We start from the raw sequence: 13,059 nt of genomic DNA on the forward strand, positions 1-13,059 counted from the left end.
CAGAAGCCTGAGGTCAAGCTTGATAAGCTCTGGCTTGCCCATTTCGGTCAAGGACTGAAACTCTGCCAGTGATGCTGGTTGGGTGAAAAGGAAAGATACTCACAAAGACCACAGAAACCGTGCCTCTTACCTGTGTGGTAGCCATTGTCTGACGTATAAAAGATGTAAGTGTTATTGAGCTCCCCATTGAATTCCAATCTCTTTATCAGTTTCTCTACAAGGTCATCAACCGAGAGTAGAGTCTGCCACCTGAACACAAAAGAAAGTGGCAGTGGTGATTTAAAAGGCAATGCATGGGGTATCACTTCTGGGAAAGAAAATGTAAAAAAAAACAACAAAAAAACCAGCAAAATCGAACGCTACAAAACCCACTCTCCATGCCAAATCTCAAATCCCAACGGTCCTCCAACTGGATGCTTCACTGGAAAAATACCAGACTAGGAAATTAAAGAATTCATTATTATATCCCAAGAAATAATCTAGGATGTTCACTACTAGCTACCTTTGTTTAGGGAGCTCTGGTGGCTCCTTGGGAGTTGTGTTGCTAACGTAAAGGTTGTGTCTCTCCAGCAGTTCAAATCCACCCATGGCTCTGCAGGAGAAAGATGGGCAGTCTCTTCCTGTGTGATTCACAGCCTCAGAAACCAAATGGTCAGTCAGCTACGAGTCCTAACAAATCAACAGCAATGAATTTGAGGGCTTTTGTGGTTCTGCTTTATATCTGCCTACTGGTGATGATAGTCATAACTGGAAGTTGTCAATTCTCTCTTAATTTCTACAGATGTATGTAACTGTACTACACTGGTATTTAAAAGCTTAAACCAGAGGTTTGACAACTGCAGCCCATGGATCAAAGATGGTCCATCATCTGTGTATATAAAGTTTTATTGGAGCATAGCCATGTTTGTTCATTGTTAGGGCTGCTTCGGTGCTGCAACAACAGAGTTGAGTAACCATGACAAGAGGTTATGACTTACAGGCATGAAATATTTATTATCTGACCTTTGGCAGATAAAATTCTCTGGCCTCTAATATAATACAACCAAGAGGAAAAAATAATGGTTTTAAAAAACAGACATAAAAGAATCTCTTGAAAGTTCTAAACAGCAAAGGCAAATGTTTTGCTCTAATTTAAGTCAATTGGTCTCTTGTCAAATATTTTGGTTGATCTTTACCAAGTGATCTTTCTTGTTGTTGTGTGTTGTTGAGTCAGGAGCAAATCACAGTTGACCCCCAGTGGGATTTTACAGGCAGTAAATCTCACAGTAGGAGACAGGAGCAACTGGTGGATCTGAACTGTGTACCTCTGCATTGGTAGCACAATTCCTTACTACTAAGGCATCAGACCTCTCTTTTTTAAACTTCAAGAAATAAAAGAATTTCTTGAAAATTCTAAATAGCAAAGGCAAATAGTTTGCTCTAATTTAAATCATTGGGTGTTTTGTCAAATACTTAGGTTGATCTTTCACCAAGCAGTCTTTTTTATTAGGCACAGAAACAAACATTTCTAACAAATGGCTCAAGTTTGTTAATATTCATTTGACTCAATGCCGTCAAGTCAGAACCAACTCAGAGCTGACTTTCCAGCAGGTTTTCCAAGGCTGTAAATCACACAGGAGGAGACTGTTCATCTACCTCCCAAGGAACTGCGGGCAGATTCAAACCACGAGGGACACACTGCCTTTAGGTTAGCAGTACAACTCCCTACAGACATCACTACCAGAGCAACTCTCTAGTAGGTCATCAAAACAGACTTCACTAGTTGTGGGATCCAAAGGTCATCACATACATCTGAATGCAAAGGAATCACCGCCTTCTTCAGACAGTAGATCTTAATTACTGTATCTCTCTTGCAACTTCTGTTCCTCTGACTTTTTTCTTGACAATAACCATGTGGCCCAGTGCCTTGTTCATGAATTTATGTGGAAGACCCTCAAAGACCATACAGATTGAGAAAGTAGTAGCTCTTACCTTGCCCTAAATGCATTATCTAAAAATTGTATTGAAGAATTACTCATTGGGGTCTTGGCTTGCCTAATTAACCAGTGCTTGTTCTAAAATTTAAAAGAAAAAGAAATATGTTAACATTAGATCACCAGTCAAATAAACCACCAGAGTAGATGATGAAAAGGACTTATAGACTTCATCAAAAAAAAACGAGTTGGAATTTGTTTCAGCATCCTCAGACCATTCCTTCCCTGCCCTGCCCTACCCTCTCCAGAGCTCCTAAAGGATTTTCTGCAGGTTACCTCTACAATATTATTCATGCAGCTTCTTACTGTAGCTAACCAAACTGTAAAAAAGCGCTTGGATCTTTTGTTAGCAGAAAAAATTTCAAGAAGAGTTTAAAGTAAATGAAATTGGAAAACTACTGGTTAAAATGAGATCAGATTTATACTTTGGGCCTACAACAGTGACAAATGGGTAAAAATAACTTGTCTCTAAATTTTGTCTAACAAGTTATTATTCTACCTACCCATTATTTTCCTATCCAAGATAGCTACTATATTAGACCCCTGGGAAAAGTTCTATCAGAGGAATTTTCTAACATTTTAAGTCTAAAACTGGAGGGTCCTTCCCAGTGAAAAACCAAAACCAAATGGAACATTACCACATGCTATTAAAGCTTTCCTATGTACAAAAGTTCAATCAGCATTTTCTAAATGGGTTCCTCCAAGTATTATTTTCATAAGCTTGATAAATGTTATATTGTATATGCATGTTAGAAATTTACATTACAACATTAACAATCCCCAAGAAGTCCCATAAAGACTCATTTCCCAATCCAAAATTTCCCAACTTAGTTAGCCATGGGAATTTCTATTCACTTCTTTCAAAATGGAGTTCAAGAATGGCCTCTAATCGACAAAACCCAACTCACTTAGCTTTAGAATTGCACTTAGGAAGCACATACCTACGATGTATCAGGAAGCAAATTACCTGCTTCCAGGGATCTTAATGCACTTAAGAGTTTCATGAGGGATCAATATCTCCCACTTTAAATGGAAAACTGGAAGTTGAGTATTCATTCATAGTCCTTATCCAGCCAGTGGCAGCAAAGGTCTGACTCCCAAGCACTTACCCTTTCTACAATGACATAAGCAAATTATGAAAGTCAAGTAAAAGACAGGAGGAGCACAGGCCTTCGAATCCATGAAAAGTCTACAACATGTGCCAAAGTAATTGGTATTGGAGGCAAATAGTTAGGTTGTTCTGGCACTTAATCCAGGAGAAAGATGGGTAGCCTCCTCCTGTAAAGATTTGCTCTCTTGGAAACCAGATGCAGAGACACTGGGAGGTGTCAACCTGATGGCAGCAGGGTTTTGGCATTTAATCACATCCTTTATTCTGGCTTATTTCTCTATTCAATCTCCCTTCCCAAAAATATGGCACTGTGTCATCTCCCCTCTTCCTGTGCCACAGACCTGGTAAGGGTTACCCTGAGGCTGCTACAGGCCCAGCTCAGCCCCAGGGATGCAAATCTGCTGTCCTGCTAGGAGGGATGAGAGCCAGCATAGAGCTATCAGAAGACTAACTGACACTCTTGGAAGAAGGGAAGATGGCATTTCCTTAACATTCCCTGTGGACTGTCAAGCTGCACATGAGATGTGTGGTCAGACTGTTATCTGTACTTTAAGGAAGGAAGCTGAGACATCTATAATATTAAGGACAGATGCAATTACCTACAAAAGATCCTGAAGAAACACCAACTACATGGCTTATAAAGGCTTCATGACAAGTACATTACATGAATGGTTACATTGGTCTGGCTTGATTCAAGAATTAGAGGAAACTACCATGCCATGGATGTTGAAGTTTTTGTCTCTGGGCGCGAAGACGTTCTGGAAGCTCTTTTGGTACTGAGGTGCCGCTATCCAAGGTGAATGAGGTGCTGGAGTGGAAATCATCATGAAGAACGGCTCGAAGTTAGACTTGTAGTCCAGGAAGTCCAGGGACACATTAGCCTGATGCAGACAGACATCAAAATCATAAGAAATAAACTGACGTAATAGTGATTTTATACAAACCGGAAACTGTCTTGCTTCCCAAAAACAAAGGCATGAAAATAATTTTCCTATTAACTTCCACTAATGCAACTTAAGTTGTATACATTTAGTGCCTTACATAATGTAAAAAGAAAATCAGCTTAATTCAGAACAGTGGGAAAAGTAAACTGTTTTATCCTGATGAGAACAGGTAAAGAATAAATGTTTATAAATTATCTTAGTTGTAGTAGTTAAGCTAAAGAAAATACATTAAATCTGAATTCTTTACACTAGAGCTTCCATTTATTATTAACTTAACATTTTCATTTGCTTAGCTAGAGAAGTTCTAAAAAGGAAAGTGTTCCACGTTCATACTATATTCTTAATTATTTTAGTTTACATAATATATTAAATTCAAAAGATACAGACTGAATCCATTTCCTACCACTCACTTTCCTATTTCACTATTTTTGGTTACTGCTGCCACCAGGCCCTCACACATCTTGTACCCTCTACCTGGATCATTCTTTCCCCTAATTTGTATTGTTCATTCTTATCTAGTCAGGTTTCTGATTAAATATTATCTAAGTAATTCCATATTCTGCTTTATTCCTCTAGCTGATCACTATTTGACAAGAGAGAGTGTGAGTGTGTCTGTGTTAACACAAATAATTATTTCCTAAACAATATCATAGGGAGCTTAATGATAAGGGGGTGTGCAGCCAACTCAAAGGCAAGCCGTTTGAATCCACCAGCTGCTCTGAGGAACAAAGATGGGCAATCTCCTCCCATGTAATTTACTGTCTCTGGATAGAGACCCACTGGAGAGTCAGCTCTGAGTCTGTTCTGATTCTACAGTACCCAAAAAGAAGACAGTACCTTCTACCAAACCTCTATAAAATAATCTCTATAGTTTTAGCCTTTGTAAAAGGGATTTATTGTTGGAATGTCACAAATGAACATTATGTCTGAGCCTGGCTTTATATACAAAGGAAAACATGGTCATGAGTTTTCAATCAAGAATTTTTCTTTGGCAGTTAGACTACACTATTTTTTATTTACATTACCCAACATTGACTAGATTAAGACTGAAGGTTTTCTAGGCAGTCTCTGGTCAAATGTGAGCAAGATCTGGCTCCAGTAACTCACCAGGACATCAGTCAGGTAGTCCACACTGTAGTTTTCACCATGCTTTCGTGCCTTCCCATTGATAGACAGAGTATAATTGTAGTATTTAGAATTCTTTTCCTAGTTGAGAAAACAACGTAAAATTTATTATGAGGTTAGTACACGAGACAAAAGTCACAATCCAGGTTGGTCTCAACTGTTGACTGTTTAAACAGTGATATATATATGTGAGATATATATCTATCTATATATATATTGAGAGAGAGTGATATTATATGCGATTGCGATATATATATATATATATATATATATATATATATATACACACACACACACACATATATATATATATAGAGAGAGAGAGAGAGAGAGAGAGAGAGAGAGGTAATTATCCTATCCAAGTCAGTACTGAACTGAATTTATAATTATGGTTTTATTAACTCCTAGTACACTTTCCATACATATTAAAAGCCAGAAGTGAATCAGGATACATTCCAAAAAGGAGTGATGTACAATTTAGCAGAGTTTTTTCCTAAAGAGATAAACTCTAAAATGCCTATTGTAAAATGCAAACCAAGTGTGTCGGTATTACAGCTAAATTATATAGTAAACAGCTGTTGACCTGTAGAGCTGCATTAAATTATTAATGGCAATAATCACTCACCAAGGCATACCAATAACTCCAGCCCAGAGGAACGTGTTCTAGTCCACCTGCACCAGGGGCTCCATACTGAAAGGCAAGACAAGCAGTATATAATACAGAAGCCCCTACAAATGACCAGACCAGGAAATAAATAAACAGGAAGCTTTCAGAGTACTTTTAGATCTGTGCTTAAAACACAGGAGGTGCTCAATTTTTCTAAATACATATACTACACAAAAAGTAAAGGACTCTAAACTTCTAGGGAAGAATTCTAAAACAGAAGTTAGCAGACTACAACCAGTGCGTGCTCATGACCTGTCTGCACAGTCTCCAAGCTAAGAATTTTTTTAACCATTTAAGAAGAAATGTAAAAAACGAATCAAAAGAAGAGTATTTCATAACTTGTGAAAACCTGATGAGACTCAAATTCTTAAGATTTTTTAAATAAAATTTTTATTGTATATGGTTTACAAAGTTTGTACACATTGTTGATCAGATCTTTCCCATTTCATTTACCCACTCCTCCCTCCAACAGCCGCTCATCCTCACCCCTCTGCTTCCACCCTCCCCACCTTGGAACCTCACACACGTTCTACAATAATGGTCTTATATAATATTTGTTCTTATGGGACTGAGTTAGTTCCCTTAACATAATGCTCTCCAGTTCCTCCCAAGTTAATGATTTACAAAATCATTGTTCCTGCAGGTTGTGCAGTATTCCATCGTATGATGTACCTTAATTTCTCAATCCATTCAATTGTGGTTGGACATTTGAATTGTTTCCATGTTCTTGCAATGGTGAATAACGCTGCTATGTACACTGGTGCAAAAACTCAAATTTAGTGACTTAAAGTTTTATTGGAACACAGCCACACTAATTTGTTTCCATAACATCCATGGCTGCTTTCAGAATGCAATGACAGATATAAGTAGGTGCAACATTTATACAACCTGCAAAATTGAAAATATTTACTCTCTGGACCTTAACTGCAAAAGCCCAAGTGGCTTATCCCCTAGAGCTCATCAGCTCAATTATTCATGGGCCAACCACTGAACTACTGATGGTGCAGATTTAATACAACAATCAACCTTGTGTGTGTGTGTGTGTATATATATATTTATATAAAAATATCCATAAAAATGTTATGTGACCTCTAATATACAAGGTAGCACATCTCTTTACTACCTGAACATAATAAACAAGTATTCATACCTGTTCTTACTTTTCACAGTTCTTTTCAAACTTATCTTTCTATAAATTCACAAAGTTGCAGAATTCCCCAAATTACTAGGGGGAAGGAGAGAACTGAAAACTCAGATCAGACATGATGTTATCTAGAAACCACAAGGTGGATCAGGAGATGTACACCTTCTGTTGTGTTGCCCAATTTTAGTTTAAGTGCTGAGTCCAAACACTCCTACGTAATCGATTTCTTTAAACTTGGAACTTTGACTAAGTTAAGGCCAGTGTGGTGAACTTGGGGCCATGAAATCTGAGAATGTAATTCTTTCATCTTGAGTAAAACCCTTGACAGGCCATTTTGCATAAAAGAAAACATGTAAAAGACTAAGTTATTATAATTTAGAAAAGAGTCTAGAAATCTGAGGGGAAAAAGTCATAAGAGTTAAAAACAACCCTCTTGATTTTTCAAGTCGAAATGAAAAGAAAGATGAAAGTCAGTCACATGACTAGCAGAATTCCTTTAGGACAATTTTGAAGCAAATGCTCCTGAGACTATTTAAAGGACAAATAACTATTATTAAAAAATATTTAAATGTATTATTGTTTAATAGTCAGATTAGCAAACACAACATATACTCAAAACTCTTCAAAATAATGAGTTGATACTGATTAAGAACTGAGTAAATGAATTTCATTGATTTATATTTTAAAAGCTACTCTTTAAAAAAGAGAGAAAGAGAAATTAAATAGACCATTCAACTTACCTCATTTAGGTATTTCCCTGCAAAAAAGGTTTGATAGCCACACAATGATCTAAGGATGGCAGGGAAAGTATTTGGCTCCTGAATCTTCTGCCAAGAGTTACTACTGCAGTTTCCCTCTAAAGTGTTGTTGACAACGTGATGATTATGTGGGTACTTCCCAGTCAGAATACTAGCTCGGCTGGGGCAGCAAAGAGCAGTTGGCACATACTACAAAGATAGTACAAGAAAAAAGAGATTTGTTCAAGGAAGATAGAATTTTTTTCCTCATTTCTAAAGAGAATAAACGTAGCTGTTCAATACAAGCATACCTCAGAGATATTGTAGATTTGCTTCCAGACCACAATAAAGCAAATATAGCAATAAAGCAAGTTACATGAGTTTTTCAGTTTCCTAGTGCATGTTCATTATATTTGCACAATCCTTCAAGTGTGCAAAAGCATCACAAAAAAGTCTGGACTGTTTTGAGAATTACCAAAATATGACAGAGACATGAAATGAGTACATGCTGATGGAAAAATGGCACTGTAAGACTTGCTCAAGTTTTTTATGAACTTTCAATTTGTAGAAAATGCATTATCTGCAAAATATAGAACTCATAAGAGAACTATGTATAGCTGTATTTTAACTTCAAATGTTTTCATTTTTCAATGGCATGGAGATTTTATTTACATGATATATAATGCAGAGATGCTTTACTACTGTAGTAGAGATAGTAATGCATATAAAAGGAGAAGAGATTTCTTTTTCAGTTGGTTTATTTCTGCCAGAAAAAGGAACAGAAATCCTAATATCACCCCTTAGAAAAAAATAGTATTTACAGCAAGCAGCATATGGCAAGTTGGAACTTAAACACAGATAAAGAAAACTACTTGAATTTGATGTAACTAAGCAGGAGAAGTTAATTTCTCAGTCTGATATGTACTTTATTGTGGTGTCATTAGTTTACTGTTCAAAACGGCTTTCCAAGTCTTTTAGTCTTTTATCACAATTGGGTGGGAACTTAAAACAGAATGTGTAAAAACTAATCATTATGGGATTTGGACATTTCCCCCATCCTACCAATTTAAACTAATCGAGTTTCTCAGCAAAGATGATATGCTCACTACCAGCAAGGAAGCAGCCGCAGAGAATGCAGTGCACACCCTCCTGTGCCAGTCAGACCAGGATCAACAGCTACCTCAGCAGTAAACCAGAAACCATGAGACAGAGTTGATTTGGGACTGCTGCTCCATGGAGTCAGGGACCTTTTCCCAAGCTTACTGGAGACTGAGGGAAGGTGACATAACTGGCAGGACTAAGGAAGTTTGTAACACTGACCTATGCTGTGAGACTGAAGGTCAATGGGACAGTAGCCACACTTGAAAAGCTGTGTAGACTAAGGAATTGTATCCTGTTGCCAACATGAATTATAACAACCCCATTACCATAGGTATGGTTCTGTGTGGCCACTGCAACAGACAGACCCAGTAGGGCAATACGATTAGTGTTTGAAGTAGAAGAGAGGTAGGTGTAGGAGCATGGAAGATCATATCTGACTTCATGAGAATTAGTTTCGTGTTATAGATGCTGTTGATGGGGACAATACCCCTTTGTGGAGGTAGCAGAGATCCGACATGAGATGCCCTTATGCTTCCCTTCACTCTTTTTTTTCCCCTTCACTCTTAACATTTACACATTTCCTGCTCTGTCTTATAAACTGTACACAGCCTTCCTTTTCCTCTTCTCTATGCTTCTACACATTTTCTCCACTATTCAAAAGTCAAACACCGCTATTAAACTTTTATAGGCTGAAGTGGCATTAAAGCAAAGAAGGAATTCTAGAAGTCCACTCAAGGGATTGCATCTAGGATTCCATGGACATTGAGATCTTTTGCTGTCCAAGTCTCTTACATAAAATGGCAAAATATGTCCACATCTTCCCATATACTTAAAATAATCTCTAGATTACTTATAATACTTAATGCAATGTGAAAAGTATGCAAATATCACTATACTTTCTATTAGCTTCCCCCTCCTATCCAGGCAAAAATGAGATTTATCAGAGATAATACTTTGCAAAGGAAGACATGGAGGAACTAGGTGTCACTGGGTCATGCCTCTCTCTGTTAGTTTTTGAAGGATAGTTTTCTCATGATCATTTTCAATCCCTGCTTGGCTGAATCCACAGATATTAAAAGTCAACTGTATAATTAATTAAAATAGAGCAATTTTTTACAAATTCCCGGACGGGGGGAAAAAAACACCACAAACATTCCCAAACCTACTAAATCATATCAAATAACACATAAATGTTAACTTAAAAGAACAGCAATATGATTGTGTTTGCTCATCACAATTGGCAGGACTTAGGGAACTTTGTAACACTGGCCTAAGTTACAGTGGCTTGATGCTGACTCTAATTCCTGAGGAAGGAACTTGCTGGTCAAGAGAGTACACTGCCTCTTTTAACAGTTTGCTGCAAAATACTGAAAGCTAGTTGCACTTTTTGCCTTTCTTCATAAAAGTGAGCATCCTCTTTAGATTTTCCTTGGTTAGTGAAAACAAGTACCAATATAAGACTTTTCTAAAAAGTCAAAATAGCATAAAGTGCACTTCCAAAAATACAGGTGAAGACACTTATATTATCTCTTGTTATTACTAACTTTCCATTATCTACTCATTAATACCACCACTTATCTGACAGTTTTATAAAATATGCAATCAAGAGGAGCTGACAGTTACTGGCAACTGAAATGTGAAGGCTGGAAATAAACAAGGAGAATCTGTAGAGACTACAGCCTTGGTGATAGAAATGTTGCAGCAGATTGAGCACATGATAGTTTTTCCAAATCAACAACTTATTTATAGCAAATACCATCTTTCAACAACATAAGAATTATACATGTGGATTTCACTAGATGGAAGTCACAGAAATCAAATTGACCCAAAATCAATCTCCACAATAGTCTATGTGTTTCCTACTGCCAAAGGGGCCCTTTAGAGTAGTGAGAGAAAATCTTCACCCTGAAACCTACAGCATCCCTTTTCAGCAGGAAGTAGCTAAGAGCATACGCCATCCCCTTTTCCTTATAAATCAGGGTGAAGTCTCTCTAAGGGAGGAGTGATCGGGAATGGCAAAGGACACACTGACAAAGGAAATTAATCAGAACTGGCTTTGACAAGCACTGTGGCAATGGGACAATTAAAACAGACTTTCAAGGGAGGAAAAAAAGAGGAACAAACTGGGTGGGAGGGCAGAGAAAATAGTATAACAATGAATGAATGGAAACCCAAAATCTCTGTAAATGTTCATTAAAATTAATAAAATTTAATAAAAACAAAACAAAAAAATGAAAAAAAAAGAAATAAAATTGACTGTATTTGTGGCAAGAGACAGTGAAGAAATTTAATTATCAGTCAGAACAGGACTGGACCCGAATATGGAACAGACCACCAATTGCTCTTTTGTAAGTTCATTCTGAAGCTCATGAAAATGAAGCAAAGTTCATGAAAGTAAAAACATGACTCTGAGTGTTTCTCACATGAATTGAGACTAATAAATTTAGCAAACTGATCACTAATGAAAAAAATGATATTTAAAAAAATCATGCATAAAGAAAGCAAAATGTCCTTAAAAAGAGAGGAAAGAATGGAAAAACCAAAGTAGATGCCAGAAGTTGTTGTTGTGTGCCATTGAGTCACCTGCGACTCATAGCAACCTTATGGGCAACAGCTCTGAACCCTGCCCTATCCTAAGCCAGTCTCACTTAATCCAACATATCTACCCCCATAACCCTCGTTACTGTATCATTCCATTTCATCTGGGGTCTTAATTTCCTGTTCTGTCCCTCCATCCTTCCAAGCATGATGTTCTTCTCAAAGGAATGGTCCCTCTTGGCCATGTGCCCAAAGTATATGAGACAGAGCTTCAAAATCCTAGCCTCCAAGGAGAAACTTGGTTGCGCCCTCTTCCAAGACAGACTTTTGTTTTCTTGGTGGTCTATGGTATGTCCAAGACTCTTCTCTAGCACTACAACTCTGAAATTTACTACTGAATGTAGAATAGCTGAAGTTAAAGAAGAAATGATGTGAAAGAGCTAAACAGAAGATCTCAAAGGGCAGGGTGAAAAAAGGAAATAAAATATTATAATGAAAAGTGCAAATATCTGTACTTAAAAAACCCCCATTAAGGACAAAAAAGGAAGGACACAACTGGTATTTTTCAAATTGAGAGAAATAAATTTAAAGTTTAAGGGTCCAGTTGCAATACTGGAGAATCCTATGGGCAAAATACTGAACAATCCAAGCAATATCAAAAGAACCACCAAAAAAGACAAAATGGCAAAAATATTTCACTGTACTGAAGATAGTGAAAAATGGTTACTGCAGTACACTGCAACAAGAGAGCTTCTAGATATTTAAGCCATATCAAGAAGAGGATATGGAACTAGTCCTGATCAGATGAACCCTAGCTAAAGGCAAAGCATGCCAGAAACAAGGTTGAATATGTAAAGACATTCAACTGTGTGGATTATAATGATTTATGGATAACAATGAGAAGAATAGTAATTGTGGTTTACTGTCGAGTCAGAACTGACTCATAGCTGACCCTCCCGTGGGTTTTCAGAGGCAGGTAATCGCATGGGAGGAGATTGCCCATCCTTCTCCCGCAGAGCAGCTGGTAGCCTTGAACTGCGTGCCTTTGGAATTGCAGCACAACTTCTTGCCACTAGGCCACCAGAGCTCCCTAGAATAGTAATTATAGGACACTTAATTGTGCTCATGATGAACCTGGACATAGATCAAGAGTCAGTGGTTTGAACAAAGGATACTGTTTGGTTTAAAATGAGGAAAGGTATGCTTCAGGATTTTCTCTTTTCATCATACTACATCTGTTTCTAAGCAAATAATTTGTGAAGCTGGACTGCATGAAGGAGTATGCAGGATCAGGATTAAAGGAAGACTCATTAAACCTGTGATAAGCAGATGGTATAAACTTGCTGACTGAAATGAACATCTGAAACTAAAAGATTACAGTCATTAGTGTGGACTACACCTCAACATAAAACAAAAATTTTCACAAGTGGACCAATAAGCAACCCCATGATGAATGGAGAAAGCACTGAAGCTGTTAAGGACTTCACCGCCCCCTGCCCCCAACTTCAGTTGGATCCAAAATCAAGACAGCAGTCAAAACCAATATGATGTCTTACATTGGGCAAATTTGCTGCAAAAGATCTCTTTAAAGTTATTTAAAAATAAAGATCTCATTTTGAAGACTAAGCTGTCTGTGATCCAACCCAGGATATATTCCATATATGTTGTTGTTGTTGTTGTTATGTGCCGTCGAGTCGTTTCCGACTCATAGCGACCCTA

General features: G+C 37.5%; 1 protein-coding gene across 2 annotated transcripts in view; it reads right to left on the reverse strand.

Moving 5' to 3' along the window:
• Positions 1-13,059, reverse strand: part of GNS (glucosamine (N-acetyl)-6-sulfatase) — a 45,958-nt gene that overhangs the window by 18,206 nt on the left and 14,693 nt on the right. For both annotated transcript variants that reach the window (XM_006886055.1, XM_006886056.1), the window contains 6 exons: positions 7,705-7,911; positions 5,779-5,844; positions 5,136-5,234; positions 3,798-3,965; positions 1,972-2,054; positions 131-249 (listed from right to left, as the gene is read on the reverse strand). In XM_006886055.1, the coding sequence (XP_006886117.1) occupies positions 131-249; positions 1,972-2,054; positions 3,798-3,965; positions 5,136-5,234; positions 5,779-5,844; positions 7,705-7,911 (742 nt within the window). The remainder of the gene's footprint in view (positions 1-130; positions 250-1,971; positions 2,055-3,797; positions 3,966-5,135; positions 5,235-5,778; positions 5,845-7,704; positions 7,912-13,059) is intronic.

Source organism: Elephantulus edwardii, unplaced genomic scaffold (assembly GCF_000299155.1).
Source record: "Elephantulus edwardii isolate Elephantulus edwardi_28Jun2011 unplaced genomic scaffold, EleEdw1.0 scaffold00047, whole genome shotgun sequence".
In the NCBI taxonomy this organism is placed as follows: Eukaryota; Metazoa; Chordata; class Mammalia; order Macroscelidea; family Macroscelididae; genus Elephantulus; species Elephantulus edwardii.